The sequence below is a fragment of the Mustelus asterias genome, chromosome 7 (genome assembly GCF_964213995.1).
Source record: "Mustelus asterias chromosome 7, sMusAst1.hap1.1, whole genome shotgun sequence".
Taxonomy (NCBI): Eukaryota; Metazoa; Chordata; class Chondrichthyes; order Carcharhiniformes; family Triakidae; genus Mustelus; species Mustelus asterias.
The window spans coordinates 111,957,050-111,979,707 of NC_135807.1; the positions used below are offsets into that span (position 1 = coordinate 111,957,050).

Here is a 22,658-nt window from a genome sequence, read left to right on the forward strand (position 1 = left end):
GTGGCATGGTGAGTAGGGTGCCAGTTGCATCGGGTGGATAGGGTAGTTAGGTGGCAGTTTGGTAAGTGGCATGGTGAATAGGGTGGTAGGTGATTGGATGGGTAGAGTAGCAGAGTGGATAGGATGGTGAGGTAGGATCATACAGAGTTAGGGGGAATCAGACGGTTGGAGGGTGGGGTCAGAAGGTTGGGCAGAGTTAGAAGGTCAGGGAGTGGAGTCAGAGAGTAGACAGGGGATGTGATTTTGCACTTGTGTTGACTGGGCACAAACAGTGACATGGGCATAAACTATCGTGAAAATGAGAAGCTCACCAGCAAGATCTCTTTTTCCGATTCTCCCCACTGTATTGTCCCCTCATTTTTGGAATACCCCCCATGCCAACATGATGTGGTTTACAACTATTTTTTAAAAATAAGAACCAGGCGATGGGAACCCGCTGGTGATTCAATAAAAGGGGGGTTCCCCTTGTTAGTTGGGATGGGTAACCACTGTGACTGTGTGTGGTGTTTCTCTTGTCTGGGGATGGGGGTTGTCCCCTGTGCTTGGTGGTTGTTCCCTGTGCTTGGCGGGGGTGAGTTCTCCATGTGCATGTGGGGAGGGGGGTGGTGGGGGAAGAGTGGGGAGATGATTCCTGTTTCTATTGGAGACCAGGGTGCCCCCCAGGATTCCCGGTTACCAGCTTTCTCTGGTCCCGCCCATGTGATGGCATGGGCCATGCCTCCAGGATTTTTCTGCATAGAGTGCTGGACTATCTGGAAAGAAAAGCTGGCTGTGCAACAAGTGAGCTGCACGCACTTTCTCACCTCAGCCAGGACTCTTTACAGAGTGTGGAAAATTTTGTCCAGAGGATCTGGAGGTAGTCAGAGGTTCGGGGGGTATTTGGAGGTTCATGGTTAGTTGGAGGATTGGGGAGGAGTTGGAGGGTCTGAGGTGTCCTTTGTTAGTGGGAGTCTAAGGGTTGATGGAGTGTTAGAGGGGAGGGTGAGGAGTTTACGGGTTGGGAAAGGAGTCAGTGTGTCTGGGGGCGTCAGTGGGTAGGGGTGGGCCGGCAAGTGTGAGGTTTGATGGGGTGTCGGATGGAAGGGTGAGGAGGGTCAGGGTGTCAGGGGCTGGAGTCGAAGGGGTCAGTGGGAGGGATCATTTGTATAGGTACTCCACGGTTAGAACCGGTTTTCTTCAGTCCAACATTTCCTGGGTAATTATCCAGGTAAATGAGTCAGAACCCTCCTAAGTCTCAGATTCTTAACTCAGAGTTGAGGACCTTTTGGTGGGTTCTGGATATAGTGGAAATGTCCTTTGAAACTTCCTGAGTAATTCCCGCAGTGTCCTTGCATTGGGAATTCCGGGAGCCTCAGAGCGCATCTTCTGGGGTCCATCCAGTCTCCAACCATCCTGAGACTGGAGGATCTGGGCCTCTGATCTGGTGCTTTGTATAACTGATTAAAAACAGATTATGGGTTCAGCTTTACACAAAGTTTCAGTTCTCCGTACACTGACAGTAATATACCCAGCAAGCAAACCAAGTCTATCCATCACTTTTATAATCAAAGTTGCACTCTTGGATAAAAATAGCTTTCCCTATTTTCAACAGTTTAAATTAGACTAATATGAGCAGATATCAATGAAGAATTAGGTAAGGAGCACTGAATGCCTGCAGTGTGATTACATATCCAAAACATATTTTGGGAGTGACTTTGTGGAGCATCAATAGACAAGTAGAATAATTGATCTTTCGGGACTGTTATCCAGGGATTAATTAAAACCTGGGAGATTACCCGAACAACAGCAGATATCTGAAGGTGGTTACAAACAACTTACTAAGTTCTGATGTAAACTTATTGACCTGAAAACAAAGCTTTGGGCTGAATTTAATGAAGTGAGGCCGATGTGAGGTGGGGGAAGCATTTGGGCAGGCGGAGGGGTGCAGGGTAGGAACCTTGCCTCCTTTCTGCCTCTGCCCGATTAAGTCTGGGGCAGGAAGGTTTTGTGCAGCCTTCCCACCTGAGTGCCAATTAGCCCTCTTACTCCGACGATTAATGCCCACTTAAAGGCCTCATCTTCGTATTGCTGGTAATCAAACAATGGCAGACAAGGGAACCGAGATGCTAGGAGGATGACAAGCAAATACTATCAGGATTTCTTCCGGCCTAGTACAATGGGTGTCTCTCATTCACAGGCACTCTGTGGCTGATTGAGCGAGGGGGTGAGGGGAGTAGAGCCTGTCCTCCAAACCACCCCCTTTGCTGGTGACCCCCTCCCTGCAACCTCATTCTGCTATCACTTATGTCACTTACCTTCCTCCACGGATCCTGGCGAAGGTCCTGGTGGCGCTGCCAGTAATGACGAACTGCCGGCCTCTGATTAAGACCATAAGACCATAAGAAATAGGAACAGGAGTAGGCCATTCAGCCCTTCAATCCTATTCCACCATTTAATAAGATCATGGCTGATCTAACACCCAATGTCCACTTTCCTGCCTTGTCTCCATAATCCGTAATTCCCATACTAATTAAAAACCTACCGATCTCAGCCTTGAAAATGTTCAAGGACTCAGCCTTCTCAGCTTTCTGGGGTAAAGAATTCCAAAGATTTGCCTCTCTTTGAGAGAAGAAATTTTTCCTCGAATCTGTCTTAAATGAGCACCCCCTCATTAGGCCTTATTGGACGGCAGAACTTGGGGATGGGGTTTCTGCCCGACTGGTTGCGGGAAGGGGGGGTCCAGTAATTAAATGTCTCCTGTGGAACTGGGATCCCTGACCTCAGGATTCCTGCTGCCAATCAGGGACTTAATTCACTTGCGGTTTTCAGAGACTTGTTTGGTGGGGGTGTTGTCAGTTTTATAGGTAGGAATGGGCCTCCTCCTTGTTACATTCCACTGCTGTTGCTTGACTTGCTGAGTACTTAAAGCATTTTCTGTTTTTATTTCAAATTTCCAACATCCACAGCATTTTGCGTTAATAATAAAGGTGTAGTTTTGCGAATCTCAAAATATTTTTAAAATTCCAATTCAGTTGCTTTATAATCGATAATACATGTGATTTTACTCTTAGTCTATCAGCGGCAGAGCTCAGTTTTCTCTATAGTATTTAGAAAAAATGGCTAATGATCATGACATTATTTCTGGAAGTTTATCAAGAAATAATGTACAATTATTGCTGGAAAACTGTACATCAGTTTGAATGATCAAATTCAGATTCATTTATGCCCTTTATCTTTGATTTTTGTGGCTCTTTGAATTCCTGTGGATGAATCCCCAAGTAATGTCACAAGATATTTGTGGTTGCTTTAATTCAGCTCTGTGCCATTTTTTGAGCTTGTAACTCAATCACAAAGCTAACTATCAGCACACTGAAACACTGAGAATATTCTTTACTTTTATTGCAAACTAAGTAAAGAATAATGTGCAGTTGATTCCTGAGAATCATGATGGAGTGTACTTCATAAAAGATAAGAAAATATTTCCTGAATTAGCTTGTCACTTTGGCTTCATATTTTAGACGTGCTTTCTTCTATTTCCCTCTAAATTGGAGAAGGAAGTAAAGAGCGCACTTTCTCCAAGAGCGTTCCTCCAGGAAACCTTATGAAAATGACAGATCTGTGCCAGCTTCTTAATGAGGCCAAATGCCCCCAGTGAGATAGAAGAAATCAGTTACAGAAGTGACATTAAGTAACGATGGCTCCATCAACATTTTCAAAGATGCAGGAACACTGCATAGAAACAATAACTGAATAAGTCAATAACAACCAGTAACCTAAATGAAACTTGAAACACCACCATTGAGTAGAACAGTGGGATACTTCTGCTTCACAATGGCAAAAAATGGGTTCACATTAAAGAATCCTCAGAAACTTCGACTGCAGTAGAGCAAAAACTGCTGGGATTCAATGGTTGTAATCATGAATCGGCTGGAAATAGGATAGTATACACTAGAAATAGAATAGAATCTCATTTAAAAATGTGGAAACACCTTCCAGAATTGCTTCTGAATAGCATGTTGAAACCTAATAAATGAGACTCTGGTTGAACCTTATGTTTAATTGTACACAAAATGGAGTACAAGCATCTGTATATATTTTATTTGTGCTATTTTCAATTCCTCAGCAGAATTAAAAAATGGTTAAATAAATAAATAAGAGACCATGTGCATCAATACCACATTGATCAGCCCAGTAAGACATATCATGAAGACAGGGAATGAGTGAAGACAAAATCATGCAGTAAATGCAAAACAATAAAAGACAGTGACAATATTTCAAACTAACTGTGGCTTTTCTAAAGCTGTATCACTCTTTACAACTGAGTTCCATCACAAACCCAACTTCTAACAAACCTAAACTTTAATCATGTTCAGAAAAGTAAATTGTACTAAGGCTGAAAAAGAGAGATTTTAGTCAGCTTTGTAGTTGATATAAGTTGTGTTGTCTCAACTTCAGTCAGTGAAATTATTGCCTTGGAGTTGGAGGATAACAGTTAAATGAATTAAACACATTAAACACTATCTGGTATCCCACTGTAGTACTGAGGGAGTAATATATTGTCAGAGGTGCCATCTTTCAGATCATGCTAAATTGAGGCCACATTCCTTGATTCAGGTGGAAGAAGGACCTCATATTCAAAGAACCGAGTCTCCAGGCTAACATTCTTCCCTCAACCAGGACCATCAAAAGCAGATTATTTGGTCTCTAATTGTGGTTACAGTGTTGCTGTGCACATATTGCCTACAAAATTATCTACACTTTGAAAGTTAATTCTTGGCTGTGAAATGTTTTCAGATGACCCGAGGACAGAAAGGATTTGGAGGGGTTGAGGATAGATCCATGGAAAACTAAGAGATGAATTTTTTTCCTCGAGGCACACAAGCTAGATTTGAATTGCAAGGGCAATTTCAAGGAATTGGATAACATGCTGGTGAAGAATAAGGTTTGCAATATTGTGGAATACTATGGGAAGATTGCGGAGGACAGAGAAGGATAGCATAATATAGGCCAGTCACAGAGGATGCCTTTTGTGATTTGATCAGTGTAGGATGCTCCTGGAAGCAGAGGAGACTCAAAGCACAACATTTTCAGTGAAAAGATTAGGGAAGAGGCAGCAGCCAGACATCGTCAGGAGCATTCTTTTTCAGGAGCGATGGGTAACAGTGGTTTAAAAAATGAATGTGATGGTTTTTGATCAAGGGGAACATTTACAATGTTAGCAAGCATCAAAACAAGAAAAGGAAACTTGAGTGGTTAGGGGTTGATTGTGAAGGGGCTTGAGAATATGACCATGATTGAGAAAGCAGTTAAAAAGACTTGCATTTATCTAGTGAGATTGATAATAAATGAAGTAATTTCTAAAGAAATATAGTAGGTGAGTCCCATGGAAGGGATAAGCTTTCAGCTGCTGGTGAGAAGGGAAGACATGGGCAAGCACACTTTCCATCAGGAGTCATTGGATAGCAACTTGGAGAGAACCATGGCTGATTTTCCATCCCCTTCCTACCTAGGCCAATCAAAACCTCACCAATTAAGCTCAATTAGCTCAGCAAGTTTTGAGCTGGGGACGTCCCTAATTTGGGCAGCCCAGTCCCAATGCTAACGTTGCATTAAGTGCATTTTGTTTTTATCATCATACGGGATTTTGTGAAGGAATGAGCCAACTAAAAGACACTCATGAGACACCGCACAAGATAACAACTGTGAGTGAAATGACTGGCAAAGGAGAGCATTTTAATACTTTATCAGAGAAGTTAATGAAGTGGCAAGATTGCTGATTCAGCTGTGGGCTAACCAATGTATCAATGAACCTTGATTCAAGTCCTTTAGACTCAGCAATTCCTCTTCTCCATTTCGCTCATTCACATCACCAGCACCCATTGTTAAAATGATAATATTTTTAAAATCAACAAAAAATGGAATAAATGGAATTAATCACAATTGCATTAATTAATTTTTAGTATGGCAGGGACTCCTTCTTGAATTGAACTGTGATGACAGAAGATGGTGTAAAAGGACAAAAACTGGTCATTTCTACCGCAGCACACCGAACAGTTACTGACCACTTAGCACTCTTGTTGTCACAATAAGGGTTGCATGTTACTATAAATATGCATCCCAGAAGTCCTAAGATCTTATCATTTCTGTCCTATTTTCATGAGCCAAATAACGCTCCTTAAAATTGCAGCAGATTCATCAGTCTCTGAAAAGAAACAGGTTGATGTCAGATTTAGCACCACACCTTAACCTTTCTACTTCCCCTTCAGAAGCTGGCTGACCTGCTGCAACTTTATAGCCTTTTCTCTTTTAATCTCTATTTTTAATGTTCATTGTTTTTCCTTTTAACTGTAGTGTTATTTAAGTAATCCTGTAAACAAAAATAATATTTTATAATGGTTAAATTGTAGTTAAAAACATCAATCACATTACTTTGACAGAAGTACATCCTACTTAAAGGAAAAAGAGATAAATTCAAAGTAAATCATAATTAGGGATGAGCAACCTGTCTGCAATGTTATAAATTATATCATTTGTATCTCTTGCAGACCTAAAGATTGGATTTACGTAAAGATATTCTGTGGCCTTTCCCTGTTGTAAAAATGATAGTGATTTAAATGGTACATTTTCACATCGGGGATATCATGTTCAGCTCTCCAAAACCTTCCACAATTGATAGTGGCTGGCCTTGATAACGCAGGTAGTATTTTTTCTGTTCATGTTCATGATTAATCAGTTTATCACTTTATGTCAATACTTTGTGATCAAATGAAGGTGAGATCTATCAGTGGGAATGCATCCAAACATCCAGAGTCTCATCTCGAAGGCAGAATGTACATAAGTGCACATTGTTTGAGTGAGATTTTAAGAAGTCTGACGGTGCCTCTTCTCTATCTAGCAGCCAAACCTTTTTAAAATGTAAAACTTTAGGCCCGATTTTAACTTCAAAACTAACCCACTCGCACAGTTAAAATGAGGCCCTTTGACTTGGAAAATCCAACACCGAGAAGCTTTAACTTCAAGTCTGGAGTTTGATTTTATCCTGATGCTCATTCCTAGTCATAATATCCAGACATACATGCAAACGTAGTCACACATAATAAAAACACACCAACACACCCGTGTTACAGTATACCTGAAATCCTTGTGATGGTGTTCGATGGCATGACTGTGTCTGGATCGAGGTAGTGTAAGATACTGACTGCAGCGATGTGGGAGGTAATGGAAAAGACAAATGTATGGCATTTGAAGAATGGGCAGAAAGGTCATCAGCACCAGTGAGCAGAAAAGAGAAGAAAATGGAGAGAAATATGATGAACAGCATGTGCGAGAAGATTATAGTTTCTAATCAAAAGCCAAGAGGAGCTTAAATGCTGCAAAGTAAGTTGTTAGTGAAGGCAATCTAGCAGCTTGGAACAATTAGCTACTTTTAGTACCACTGTATTTGTTTAAGCCATAAGTTAATGTTTAACACTACAATAAACTCAGAAGAATTTAGCCTCAGATTGTGCTTTAAACACAGGACCAGAAGTGCGAAAATTCAAGTCATCAAAGGTGAGCCCAGATATACCTGGTTAATTGATCTACAACAAAGACACACCTGGAAATCAGAGCCCTATGCAGGGTTATTATTTCTGGAATAGGAGACAGGGGTTATTGCTGTTTTTTAAAAATGGTGTATTTATCTTTCCACCCTTTGTGAAGTCTCCATGCACCATATACCACTCCAGCCAAGTTGATGGATTGGAGGGAAATTTGTTACCAACTCAACATCTTGGGCACAGAACAATGAACAATATTTGTCCTAAATGGTTGGCCCACTAATTTTTACATACAGCTTGTAAGGAAGTGCTTGATGACATCTCTTTTTGATGGTATTATTAATACCTGATCCCTACTATATACAGAGTTATATTCAAAAAGTAAGACATTTCCACTTTGTGACTTAGTTTGGTGCAAGACATCAGGCACCACACTCTGGGAGTTACCAAACAGGAATTAAAAAACGAACCAGGGACACGTAGCGAAGGATGCAATACAACTCTACATGCCGATAACCAGGGTGCTCAACAGGAGAAAGTCCAGGCATGCAACATGGGTGGGGGTTGGTGGGGGAGGCTGGAAACAAGGATGTAAAACATAAGACCTGAGTGACTAAGAAAACATATCTACAAAAAAGTTCCTTCCCCTACCCCCTACTCAAAATAGCATCTATACATCCAGTCAGAGAATTATACTGGCCAACTTAAAATGAACAATGTGATGAAACCAACTATCAGTAGCCAACTATTCTTTCTTAAACTGCTGTTAGTTTAAATCTTAAACAACGGCAATTATCCTTTATTGTGCTGACTGTTTTTTGAGAAAATGCTGTATCACTTGATTCACTCCCTATTTTGGAAGTGAATGCTGAAAATAATTTAACAATCATCCTTGCACAATGAACAACATTTCAGTTCCCTATAAAAAACAATAATGATAAAGTCAAACAACCCACCATTTTGTAGTTATATATTTAAACCACCATCCCCCCCCCCTCCCCCCCCCCACCGAGTAATCCGGTGAATCAAAGAGTACCTTTTGTCACTGCCATATTCAAGCTAACTAGAAAAATATTGCTTTACAACATTTTGACTGCATTTAAAACAAACATCAGCAATATTGCAATTTATTTAGAAGAATAGTCCATCCAGATTCACGTTAATTAAGAAAAGACCTGTGGTACCACAAATTCTATCTGTTTAAATTCTTGCTATACAAATTAAATTTAAAGGCATTATACTGGACCAAAATATACACATCAACTTGAAAGCTGTCAAGGATACGCAAACCAACAAAGCACGAACCATAAGTTGCCCACATTAACTTATAATAAATAGCCCAAGCTTGTGTTGAATTGGTTACATATTTAAAAATATCACACACTTTCCTGAAAAACAGGGCAATCAATAATTTCTAATTACCTTTCTCTCTCCGGAGAATAGTGATCATCCAGCATTCTATGTCTGTCCATTCGGCTGATGGTGTTGTACTGTTGAGAACAGCGACTGCTTCGAGGACCCAGCTCTGAGCTTCTGCAAAACATAAGTCAACTATTGTAGCAGTTTTCTAAGAAATTAAGATACCAGCTGGATCTCTGTATTGGCCAATAACACAAATAGAGGCATTGCTACTTTGATCATTGGATTTGACATTACAAAAACAGGTGGCATGTAAACCAGGCGGCATGTAAACCAGGCTGCCAATTCACTACTGGCAGACCTACTGAGGTTTTGAGCACCCATTGTTCTTGTTGCTGCCAATTCACTGTTGTCTGATTTGCATTACGACTGAAGACCAATTTTACCCAAACTGTTTTGTCACTGATTTCAAATATTTTATTTGTTTAATATTGCATATTTTTCTCAAACTGAAAACAGAAGATGTGCCTCACTGACATCAATTAATTTTTGCTGAGTTGAACTATATGGGGTGAGATTCTCTGGCCTACCAGCGCTTGTTTCCTGCCGGCGGGAGGTGGCGCATTGTTTGCTGGCTGTGGGATTCTCTGGTCTGCCACTGTCAATGGGAATTCCAATTGACTTCACCCTATACCGGCAGGAAACCCGCGGGCAATGGTGCACTGCTGGCGGGATCAGAGAATCCCGCTCACGTGAATAGCCGGAGAATTCCGGCCTATATCTCAAGTACTGAAAGCAGTGCGCTAATAGCATAAAGTATAATGATATGTATAAGCAAGAGCAGACATGTAATTAATAAAAGAGCAGAAGTAAAAACATTTTCAAAACTATTTAACATGTTTTCCCTTTAGAGTTCTGTTAGCACAATGGCAACTTACATCAAAATCATGGCAGGAATTTTCCAGCCCCCCCATGGTAGCTCAACATTGGCTGCTGGCAGGATCTTCTGGTCCCACTGAAGTCTACAGATTTTGCATGGCTCATTTGTCCCACCACAGTGAGGGGAGAGGGGGAGTTAGGCAGGAAAATCCCACCCCAAGTGTTTGCTATTAGATTTATTCAATAAATGGAGATGGGCAGAAAGAGACTGGACTAGAATGAATGAGGTTGTGTAGTCCCTGCCCCCTGGCTAAAAGGTCAAGTGGGAGCTCACACCATCACCACCCCATCCAGGCGGGTGGGAAGGTTGGCTGTCTGACACTTTGTCCCAGCTGTGAAAAAGAGAATGAAATGAAAAACAGCCCTCCAGCACTCGTCCTTTACATCCCCTCACACTCTGTCTATATCTCATCCATGATGTGGAGATGCCGGCGTTGGATTGGGGTAAACACAGTAAGAAGTTTAACAACACCAGGTTGAAGTCCAACAGGTTTATTTGGTAGCAAAAGCCACACAAGCTTTCGGGGCTTCAAGCCCCTTCTCCACCTGAAGAAGGGGCTTGGAGCTCCAAAAGCTTGTGTGGCTTTTGCTACCAAATAAACCTGTTGGACTTTAACCTGGTGTTGTTAAACTTCTTACTATATCACATCCAGCCAACCCATGCCCCCACCCGCTCCACATGTCCTTTCGTACCCTCCATGCCAACTTATGCCCCTTCAACTACCCCCATAGTCCCCATACCAACTCAGTGTCAATTCATGCCAACCCATGTCCTCCCACATAGCACCCTTTTTCTGTACACTCTCAATGCCAACTCACCAAGTCTCCACTATGACCTGACCTCAGGACTGTTGAGATTAAATGAAGTTCTCAACAATCTATTGATAAATTCGTGATTTAGAAAAACTCTGATTAAAAACCCACTCACTACATTTAATGCCTTAATCCCCTTATAGAGTATTGGTATTCATGGTGCCACTTCAAAAACTTTATAAGCATTTAGAGCTAGCAATCAAATTGCGAACTGGCAGGCATTCTACTGTGATAGGTTATGAAACCAGTTGTGCAGCACTAATATTCTAATGGAAACCCTCAGGCTTATGTCAACAAGCATGGTGAAATGGCAAGTACTGATATTTTTCAACACTGCGAACAGTTTGTTCAAATGTTTAAAGGGCAGGAGTTTTAAATGCTCTTGCAATGTCCTAGCTATATTCGACATTGTGGGTTTTAAAAAGATGTGGTTTGCACATATAGATTCAAACTAATACCAGCAGATTTATTGAAGGAGCTGTTGCCTGTACAGAGTAGAAACTGAAACTAAACAAGTGTCTGTTAAATAACCCAATAGCATCACCATCAAATCATATGACTGGCTCAAGCATTCATGCAACCACTTAAATATATAACATCCCTCCCCTTTACTTCTGTGGTCATGACAACAAATTACAACAATGTTAAACATAGGATCAATAATACTCTAGGCACAGCACTATGCACCATTAATCATTACACACAGTCAAGAAGAAAGTTGATCAGTAGGACGTCCATTAATCTTTGTTTGTATACAATGTTCTAGAATTTGGCTGTCCTTGACCCTAGAAATACAATTTGGAACTTCAGTAGATACTTCCTCTCTTGGAAACCACAAACTAAAAGAGTTTGAACTGAAGAGTATCTTGTGATGACTCACCAAACTCGCAATGTTGTCCCAGCCTTTTTTAAATTGCCACAAATTAAGCAATATTTTCACCTTTCACTTAATTCCTTCAGTGGAAACTGAACCATTCCACAATGATCAATGGCTTTGGAAAATAACGTTCTTCAAGCATCTTTGTCAACTCATCGTAAGTTTTGGTTCCTGGCTTTGTGGGATGAACCAAGTTCCTGAGCAAATTTGAGGTTTCACTTCCAATTTACTGAGAAAAGCTGGTACGAGCAACTTTTTTTCCCATTTTATTCGCTTGTACAAAGTACCGAAAACGCTCTGCATAGGAACTCCATGATCCCTTTTCTTCATCCAACGGACCCATAGATCCTAATTGACCCACTATTTCCCTTGCAGGCACTAGCGACTTGAGGCTGCTGAGTATATATCATTTTACTGTCTTCCCAGTACTCCTTTTTATCCCAGAGACGGTTGACTTGATTTTTTTTTAAAACAGCCCCAGCCATACAGTGAACCATCCCGTTTTCAAATATGCCAGATGCTGCCTGGAATCTCCCCCTTTCCTGATCGGAAAAACCCCCCACTTTTAAAATCACAGAGAGCTTCTACATTTTTTCACAGTAGCACAGTGGTTAGCACTGTTGCCTTACAGCACCAGGGACCCGAGGTTGATCCCAGCCTTGGGTGACTGTCTGTGTGGAGTTGGCACATTCTCCTCATATCTGTGTGGGTTTCCGCCGGGTACTCCAGTTTCCTACCACAGGCCAAAGATGTGCAGGTTACGTGGATTGGCCATGCTAAAATTTCCCCTTAATGTCCGAAGAGGTGACGAGATTAGCAGGGTAAATGCATGGGGTTACAGGGATAGGATGGAGGGGTACGTATGGGTAAGATGTTCTGTCGGAGAGATGGTGTCGAATGGTCTCCTTCGGTACTGTAGTGATTCTATGATTCTATGAATTGTGTTGTGAGTCTCCTGCTCTGCCACTACGTACTGCACAGTAAGAGTTTTAACAACATCAGGTTAAAGTCCAACAGGTTTATTTGGTAGCAAATGCCATTAGCTTTCGGAGCACTGCTCCTTCGTCAGATGGAGTGGAAATCTGCTCTCCATTAAGGACAGTCACCTCAGCACCTCACTGTACCGCAAGCTCACGAATAACCTCACGATGCTCCACTTCTCCAGCTTCCATCCTAAACACGTTAAAGAAGCCATCCCCTACGGACAAGCCCTCCGTATACACAGGATCTGCTCGGATGAGGAGGATCGCAACAGACACCTCCAGACGCTGAAAGATGCCCTCATAAGAACAGAATATGGCGCTCGACTCATCGATCAACAGTTCCGACGCGCCACAGCGAAAAACCGCACCGACCTCCTCAGAAGACAAACACGGGACACGGTGGACAGAGTACCCTTCGTTGTCCAGTACTTCCCTGGAGCGGAGAAGCTACGGCATCTCCTCCGGAGCCTTCAACATGTCATTGATGAAGACGAACATCTCGCCAAGGCCATCCCCGCACCCCCACTTCTTGCCTTCAAACGACCGCACAACCTCAAACAGACCATTGTCCGCAGCAAACTACCCAGCCTCCAGGAGAACAGTGACCACGACACCACACAACCCTGCCACAGCAACCTCTGCAAGACGTGCCGGATCATCGACACGGATGCCATCATCTCACGTGAGAACACCATCTACCAGGTACACGGTACCTACTCTTGCAACTCAGCCAACGTTGTATTCCTGATACGCTGCAGGAAAGGATGTCCCGACGCATGGTACATTGGGGAAACCATGCAGACGCTACGACAATGGATGAATGAACACCGCTCGACAATCACCAGGCAAGACTGTTCTCTTCCTGTGGGGGAGCACTTCAGCGGTCACGAGCATTCGGCCTCTGATCTTCGGGTAAGCGTTCTCCAAGGCGGCCTTCACGACACACGACAGCGCAGAGTCGCTGAGCAGAAACTGATAGCCAAGTTCCGCACACATGAGGACGGCCTAAACCGGGATGTTGGCTTTATGTCACACTATCAGTAACCCCCACAGCTTGCCTCCTGGACTTGCAGAATCTCACTGGCTGTCCTGTCTGGAGACAATACACATCTCTTTAACTTGTGCTTAATGCTCCCTCCACTCACATTGTCTGTATCTTTAAGACCTGGTTGGCTGTAGAGATTCGCATTCTAATCAGTATTCTGTAACTTGATTTTGTGTCTCTGTGTCCTGTTTGAGAGCAGATTTCCACTCCATCTGACAAAGGAGCAGCGCTCCGAAAGCTAATGGCATTTGCTACCAAATAAACCTGTTGGACTTTAACCTGGTGTTGTTAAAACTCTTACTGTGTTTACCCCAGTCCAACGCCGGCATCTCCACATCATGACTACGTACTGCAACATATGTATGGACCCAAAAGCAACCCGGTAGCACAGTGGGGTAGCATGGTGGCACAGTGGGACGGCACTGCTGCCTCAAAGTGCCAGGGACCTGGGTTCAATTCTCGATGTGGATCACTGTCTGTGTGGAGTTTGCACATTCTCCCCCAGTCTGCCTGGGTTTCTTCCAGGTGCTCCGGTTTCCTCCCACAGTCCAAAAATGTGCAGGTTAGGTGCATTGGCCGTATTAAATTCTCCCTCAGTGTACCTGGACAGGCGCCAGAGTGTGGCAACTGGGGATTTTCACAGTAACTTCATTGTAGTATGAATGTAAGCCTACTTGTGACCATTAAAAATTAAAAAAAGCTTAGAGGAGTTTGTGGGATTTTTTTTCTGGTAAGAAATGTGGTTTTTTTTTCCTTTGCTTTCTTGCTTGATCTTCCTCCACTGGCACTTTAATCTTTAATCATTGATTTTCCCCGGCCTTCTAATATTTGAAGTGCAAGGGCACATAATGTTTTATTTAACTTAGGATCTTTTCTCAAATTTCTTGACAAAACAGAATCCCAACTTGTCGTCAATTTTCTTTTTGTAATGTCCTAACTATGTTAGGAGTTGTGGGTTTTAAATAAAAAGAGAAAAGATATGGTTGGCACACGAAGATTCAAATGAACAGCAACAGATTTATTGAAGGCGCTGCTGCCTGTCCAGAGTAGAAACAGAAACTAAACAAGGGTCTGTGAAACACCTCAATGACATCACCTTCGAATTATGTGACTGGCTCTTAAAGCAATTATGCAACCACTTAAATATATAACAGCTCTCTTTGACAGTTCCCTTTTTCCCCTCAACAGTTCCAATGAGCTTGACAGTTCCAACAAGTTTATTTACTCTTTATGCACACTCATATAATTATTAACAATCCCAAAGGACACTTGACCTTTCCCAAGGGATACCTGACTACTTCAAGAGGTGGCCCGGGACCATAACCAAAAGTGTACCTTAGCTCTCCAAAGAGCTCCGGTATGTCTTTCTCCTACTAGGCCTAATGTACACAAGTCATATTTCCCTCTCCCTCCTTACAAAACCAGATCAGACTGAAAGTAGTTGTACTTTGTACATGTGTGGCTGCCTTCATGAATGAGGATTGCGCAAAGTTCAACTGGCTCCCACTTCCCCCACTCCTCTCACCCTGGAGGATAATTCTGAAGAGCTTTTCCAGTGCATGGTGATGCACTTTGGAAGGAGTAACAAGCCAAGCAAGTACTCAAAGAATGGTAGGACACTAGGGAGCTCAGAGGAACAGAGAGATCTTGGGGTGCTTGTCCATAGAACCCTGAAGGCAGCAGGACAAGTTAATAGGGTAGTTAAGAAGGCACACAGGCCACTTGCCTTTATCAGATGTGGCATAGATTATAGGCATGATGTGGAAATGGCAGATTTCCACTTCATCTGACGAAGGAGCAGCGCTCTGAAAGCTAGTGGCGTTTGCTACCAAATAAACCTGTTGGACTTTAACCTGGTGTTGTTAGACTCCTTACATAGATTATAGGAGCAGGGAGGTTATGTTGGAGCTGTACAAAGCTTTGGTTAGACCACAGCTTGAGTACCGTGTGCAGTTATGGTCGCCTCATTATAGGAAAGATATGATTTCGCCAGAGAGGTTGAAGAGCAGATTCACCTTGATACTGCCTGGGATGGAGCATTTGAACTATGATGAGAGACTGGATAGGCTTGGGCTATTTTCTTTAGAGCAGAGAAGGCTAAGGGTGGACCTGATTGAGGTGTATAAGATTCTGAGGGGTTTGGACAGGGTCAATAGGAAGCAGCTGTCCCTCTTAGTTCAAGGGCCAATAACAAGGGGGAATAATTTTAAGGTGAGGGGCAGGCGATTTAGAAGGGATCTGAGGAAAAATGTTGTCACCCAGATGGTGGTGGGAATCTGGAATGCACTACCTGGGAGGGTAGTAGAGGCGGGAAACCTCACAACCTTTAAGAAGTATGTGGCTAAGTATTTGAAATTTTGAAATGTCATAACATTCAAGCATATGAGTCAAGAACAGGAAAGTGGGATTTTGGTGCAGATCTAGTTTTGTCAGTGCAGAGTTGATGGGTTGAAGGGTCTCTTCTGTAGTGTATGACAATTAGAGAACAAACATTCTACAGCTTTCAGTTTGAATAAAAACAACAGATACCTGCACACTCACATGAAAATAAATATTATGAAAACAGGACTTTACAATTGCCATCACAACATGAGTGTACAAATTAATTTTTGGAAATTAATTTTGTTTAAATGGGGCTGTCAAGCACCAATTAGATGATAATTGTAAGGATATTTAAAGTTCTGTTGGAAAGTTAGACAGAAAGTGTTAAGTTTGCAAACATAGATGTCTACTAGGATTAAAAAGTAGGTGTAGGAGGAGGCCATTTGGCCCCTCGAGCTTACTGAGCATTCAGTACTGCCGTGGCTGATCAGCTTCCTCAAATACACTTTCCTGCCCTCTCCCCATATCTCTTGATTCTCTTGGAGATCAAAAATCTGTCAATCTCAGCCTTAAATATACACTTATTGATGGAACATTCATAACTTATAGGCTCAGATTTTCACTGAGACTTGGGAGATCTTTGAAAATAGTGGGCGGGAGCATATGTATAAGCCCCGGATAAGGGGCATGAATGAACAAGTGGGAAGTCTGAACTCAGCAGGACCATTTGATTTGATTGCTGAGTACCACAATGGGCTTAACCCGCAGTGTGGGGACCACAATTTTATGGAAGAGGCATTAAAACTTGTGAAAGGTCTATTTAAGTGTCATGTTCTGAAGTGATTTAAATCTCAGCTCTTTAAAATTGGAGAACAAACATTCTATAGCTTTCAGTTAGAGTTAAAAAAACATATATCTGCTGCTAAAGTGCATGGATTTACTGCGGCTTAGGAAACAAATAGCCTTTTTTTGCAATTTCAGTAATCTCCATTGTTTAGATTTCCCGATGTTTGTTCTTATAGCTGTGTCCATTATGAATGTTTGGCTGAGTTTCAGAAAATTTATATTTACATATCTTAGTAGGGGGCTGCGTTCACATTTTGAAGAGATTATTAAAGGATTATCTGTCTGTGGTGTGGTAAGTGAAAGAGAGATTTGTTCATTTCTACAACAAATTGACTACTTGGGGGATTTACATTTTTTTCAAATGGATTTTATGAATGAGTGCGCTTTTGCAATTCAAATGTGTTTTAGTGAGAACTCTACGAGTTAGAAGTTTATTTATTTTTCATTTCCATTTCCCAACATGGCTCCTGAGGTCTTCCTGTAGTGGATAATGCTGAGAAGCTATGGAAAACACATGGAGAGCACTGGCATACGAGAGGGCATGAATAGGACATAAAAAGCATGAGGGGCATGGAAAGGGCACTGGGGAATGAGATGGCATGGGGGATACATAACAACATGGGGAAATGAGGTGGCATGAGGGCTATGAGAGGTGTTGGAAGAGCATTGGGTGGAGCATAAAGAAGGCATGGAGGTGTCATGGGAGTGGATGCGAGGGAGTCAAGGGAAGAGGGTTAATGGAGTCTAAGAGCCTTGAAAGCAACTGAGCCAAAATCCCTGAGAAACAAAGCAGGCCTTCTAACCATCTCTCCTTGGCACTCACACACTGGGGTGGCCACCTTCTAACTATTGCCGGAGGCAGCAGGGATGACTCCATCCTGCCCCCATCTCCCTGCAAAATTATGGTGGTTGGGGGCCCTTTTAAAGGAAAAGGGTCTGTCATGTCAGGCGGTTTCCCAACTTGGCCTTTCTGTCTCTCCTATGAAAATCTGGTCCATAATTATTAATATAAGCAGAAAAAACCTTAAGGGAAATCCAAGAAACTAAAAGCTTACAAATCTCCAGAACTTGACAGGCTACATTCTAGGGTTGTAAAGGAGATAGATAGAGATTTTCCAAAGTTCCCGAGATCCCAAAATGGTCCAGCATTCTAGCCCCGAGACTGCCGGGAGATGGGATTTTCTGGGATTTAAGGCCTTTAGTGGCCTGGCGAAAGGCTTGCCATGAGAAGTAGCAGGCCCAAGGCAGAAATGGAGGTAGGCCAACTCCGGAGTAGGCAAGGTAAAAGGTCCGTCTGCCTTCCAAAAAATATCATGCCAGTTCTTAAGACGCAGTCAGTGGCTCATTTATGAACAGCTGCCCCCTTTGACCACTTCAAACAAACCCCCACCTTACCCTCCACCCTGTTCAACCCTCACCCATTATCCACTTTTTGAACAAAATTCACAATTGTTACTATCACTGTTAAATACTCAGGGGAGTTAATGGGCTAAAGAGCTAGATTCTTCAAGCCCGCTATGTATTCCAGCCAAGATCCAATAAAACTTCTGAATAAACAAACAAATTTCAGAACTGCTATCTCAATAGATTCGAGACTGAATACACAAAAGTAATGGGGCGAACTTAAACATTTAGACCTTGTTAACAGACTCGGCTTCACTTTCAACACTGTAAAATAATTTATATCATTTTTTTCCACTTCACAAATTTAAAAAAATAATTTGAAGACTTTTCTACATTTACAATGATGATGTTTTACTGGACAGCTTCCCCATTGGCAAAAGTAACAATTTGTAAAATGGGTAGTTACATCTTCAAATCACAGCCCTGTTATGTCTCACCTTAATGAACATGGATACACTTCATGCGGCAGCAGCGAATGATGAACAATAAAGGGGACAAAAACATTTTACTTCTCTTTTAAACTCTTTCCATCTCCAATCCATGGTCCAGTCCTCCATGGAGCTGGTATAAAACCCAATAGCTGCTGAAGTTCGGTCACCTCCATGAAATTTTTAAAACAAATGTCCCATATACAATAAGCTCACAATGCTGTCAATTTGCCTCCTTAATAGGAGTGGGTAGCTACCAGGGCCTAGAGTTGCCCTCACCCACACTAAAACAGACAGGGGCTGAAAAGGAAGCTGAACTTCTGGGTGGATCACATGATGGCTATTTTTATCAGTACTACCTCAATTTGGTCCAGGTTGGGACCATTCTCTGTTCTACTAGTTCAAATACAAACTTAATACAAACTTAATAGAAATGCACATGACTTTGTGTGTTAGTAAAATAAAAAATGCAGTCTGGAGAGACGTAACTGGGCTGCAAGGCTCAGCATCTGCAATTAAAGTTATCAGACATAGCACACATCAGTGAAAACAAAAATGTAGCTGACTTCTTAAAAAATCATTTTACGGAATATGTGCATTGTTGGCTAGGCCAGCATTTATTGCCCATCCCTAATTGCCCTTGAGAGGTGGAGAGCTGCCTTCTTGAATTGCTGCACTTCCTGAGGTGTAGGTGCACTCACAATGCTGTTACGGAGGGAGTTCCAGGATTTTGACCCGACAACAGTGAAGGAACAATGATACATTTCCGAGTCAGGATGGTGAGTGACTTGGAGGGGAATGGTGTTCCCAGGTTTCTGTTGTTCTTATCCTTCTGGGCAGTAGTGTTCGTGGCTTTGGAAGGTGCTGTCCAAGAAACCGTGGTGAGATCCTGCAGTGCATCTTATAGATGGTACACATGGCTACCGCTATCTATTGGTGACGGAGAGATTGAATGCTTGTCGAAGAGATAGCAATCAAGCGACTTCTTTGTCCTGGATGGTGTCAAGCTTCTTGAATGTTGTTGGAGCGGCACTCATCCAGGCAAGTCGATTAAACTCCTGACTTGTGCCTTGTAGATGGTGGGCAGGCTTTGGGGAGTCAAGAAGCGAGTTACTCACCGCAGAATTCCTAGCCTTTGACCTGCCCTGGTAGCCACAGTATTTATATGGCTAGTCCAGTTCAGTTTCTAGTCAATGGTAATTGCCAGGATGTTGATAGCAGATGACTCAGCATGGTAATACCATTGAATGTCAGTGTCAATTACAATTCTCCCCTTATATTATACACCATTAAATGAATGGAAGCTCATAAAGTCTACAACTTAGAGGTCTGCAAGTCTACTGCTTTCTTTTTGTCAAGTGATATTATTAATAGCGACACCGACACCCATAAACAGCCCTAATGAGAATTGCATAATAAGTGCCAACTAAATAAACCAGTGGTTTTTCTGGAGCCTAATCCCTTAAGATTGAATTCAACAAACAACAGTTTGGACTTGTGCACCTAGGGGGCAGACAATTACTGCACTGTCTGAGAGAACGCACAATCAGTAAGGATAGGCAACAACACCTCCTCCATGATTATCCTCAATGCCCTACAAGGCTGTGTTCTCAGCCCCCTACTATACTCCTTATACACCTAAGAATGTGTGGCCAAATTCCCCTCCAACTCGATTTTCAAGTTTGCTGACGACACGACCATAGTGGGTCAGACCTCAAACAATGAGAAGACAGAGTACAGGAATGAGATGGAGAATCTGGTGAACTGGTGCGGCAACAATAATCTCTCCCTCAATGTCAACAAAACGAAATAGATTGTCATTGACTTCAGGAAGTGTAGAGGAGAACATGCCCCTGTCTACATCAACGGGGACGGAGTAGAAAGGGCAGAGAGCTTCAGGTTTTTAGATGTCCAGATCATCAACAACCTGTCCTGGTCCCCCCATGCTGACACTATAGTTAAGAAAGCCCACCCACACCTCTACTTTCTCAGAAGACTAAGAAAATTTGGCATGTCATATGACTCTCACCAACTTTTACAGGTGCACCATAGAAAGCATTCTTTCTGGATGTATCATAGCTTGGTATGGCTCCACGCAAACCAGCCTCCCATCCATTGACTCTGTCTACACTTCCCGCTGCCTCGGCAAAGCAGCCAGCATAATTAAGGACCCCATGCACTCCAGACATTCTCTCTTCCACCTTCTTCCATCAGGAAAGATACAAAAGTCTGAGAGCAAATACCAACTAACACAAGAACAGCTTCTTCCTTGCTGCCATCAACTTCTGAACAGACCTACCCTGCATTGAGTTGATCCTTCTCTACATCCTAGCTATAACTGTAACACTACATTCTGCACACTCTCGTTTCCTTCTCTGTGAATGGTATGCTTTGTCCATATGGTGCGCAAGAAACAATACTTTTCACTGTATGCTAATACATGCGACAATAAGTCAAATCAAATCAAAGCAAAGCAACGCCGTGGGCAGAATTTTACACTCGAGGTAAAATTCAAGGTGAGTCCACCTTCACTTGGCCGGCTCATTTTGCAGGGTTGCAAATTAGACTGCTAATTGGTTTAAGGTGAGCCCTACCTATCAGGGAGCAGTGCCCACTGCTGAAATGGCCTGCAGTACCTACTGGAGAGGAGCCGAAAGAGACAAGACTTCAAAGTAAGTCCTTGCCGGGGCCAGGCTAGCAGCCCTGGCAAGGGGGTTGGTGGGAGGGCAGAATCATCAAGGCGCAATGGGAGGGGAAACCCTTGGGGAGTTCTGATGGGCATAAGGGGCTCAGCTAGGAGATACCCGTTCATTTTTCCTGCCAACAGTCTGCCAAGTTTTACCTTGTGGTGTAGACACTTGACACCAACTTCGCCTACAGAGGGTACTAACCCAGCGGCAGTGGAATAGGCCCTTAAGTGGTCACTAATTAACCACTTAAGGGTCTTAATTAGCCCATGGGCGAGTAGGCCGCCTAGCCCTTCACTGGCCGCTGGTAGAACTGCAGTGGGTGGGGAGACAATAGGTATGGAGCCACTGCTTCGACAACAAATTTTATGAACCACCTTGCCTACCATCTTGCCACATGGGGCTGTTAGAATTACAGCTCACAAGCGGGAGAAGCAGTGTACTGAAGTTTGCTGATGATATTCCATGCTTATTTTTGGATCAATCTAGAAGGTGTGTTCTTGGAGGATGCTTTAAACATCATATTGATTGATGTTGTTCCAGCAGCTCATCTAACATTTACCGGTACTGATCATTTTTTTATTTTCACCATTGATGTTAATAGGCTGCACATCTCTGCTTGGGTTTTGCACTCAAAAATCCTCAAGATAATTGCCTAAATCAGAATGTAAGTGAAGAAATACGTTTAATATCTTATTATCTTCATCTCACCCTTTCATATCTATACCAATAGAGCAGCAGATGTTTCCTTCCCTGCAGTATCTTAGATCCATGCTTAACCCTACCTTTGAGGAGGAGGAACACTGGGGGATCGGGAACGGGTCCTGCCCATATTGTCCCCTCGAAGTGGTGAGCCTGACTGTGAACAATGGTTTGATGACATTACTTGCTCTGGAACTGATAATGTTGAACTCTGAATATCTCTCCCGTTGTGTCTGTAATCTGTGGTGAGAAATGTGAGAAAAATAGCAATTTAGAATATTATCTTTTTTCTTGCATACATCAATAAAGCAGGGCAGAATAGAAATCTATTTTGAGCAATAGTAAATTAGTAATCTTTTCCAATCCCCTTTCGGCTGAAGTCAAAGGGCTGTTGATTTGCGATTGCCCATTTGTGCGATCATCAAAAACAAATTAGATTTTTAATAACAAAATTAGATTCCATCACTTTCTAACTAGACAGCCATTAACCTTAGATATGTATTACGTGAGTTACGCTTTCAAAGAATGTATTGCTGGAAATGTACTTGGCTCTACATCTACATTTCTCAATTGTAAAAAAAATGTTATAGAATCGTAGAACCCGTACAGTGCAGGAGGCTGCCATTTGGCCCATCAAGTATGCATCTTCCCCGGCCCACCCATCGCTCTATTCCCGTAACCCCACGTATTTATCTATGAATCCCCCTAACCTACACATCTTGGGACACTAAGGGGC

General features: G+C 42.5%; 1 protein-coding gene across 18 annotated transcripts in view; it reads right to left on the minus strand.

Annotated features, from left to right (window-relative positions):
* Nucleotides 1-22,658, minus strand: part of rims2a (regulating synaptic membrane exocytosis 2a) — a 702,781-nt gene that overhangs the window by 405,153 nt on the left and 274,970 nt on the right. For 10 of the 18 annotated variants that reach the window (XM_078216681.1, XM_078216675.1, XM_078216665.1 and 7 more), the window contains 3 exons: nt 22,006-22,162; nt 20,506-20,516; nt 8,940-9,042 (listed from right to left, as the gene is read on the minus strand). In XM_078216681.1, coding sequence (XP_078072807.1) covers nt 8,940-9,042; nt 20,506-20,516; nt 22,006-22,162 — 271 coding nt within the window. Of the gene's footprint in view, nt 1-7,111; nt 7,178-8,939; nt 9,051-20,505; nt 20,517-22,005; nt 22,163-22,658 lie in introns of all 18 variants that reach the window. The other 8 variants (XM_078216676.1, XM_078216679.1, XM_078216671.1 and 5 more) reach the window with 3 other exon arrangements.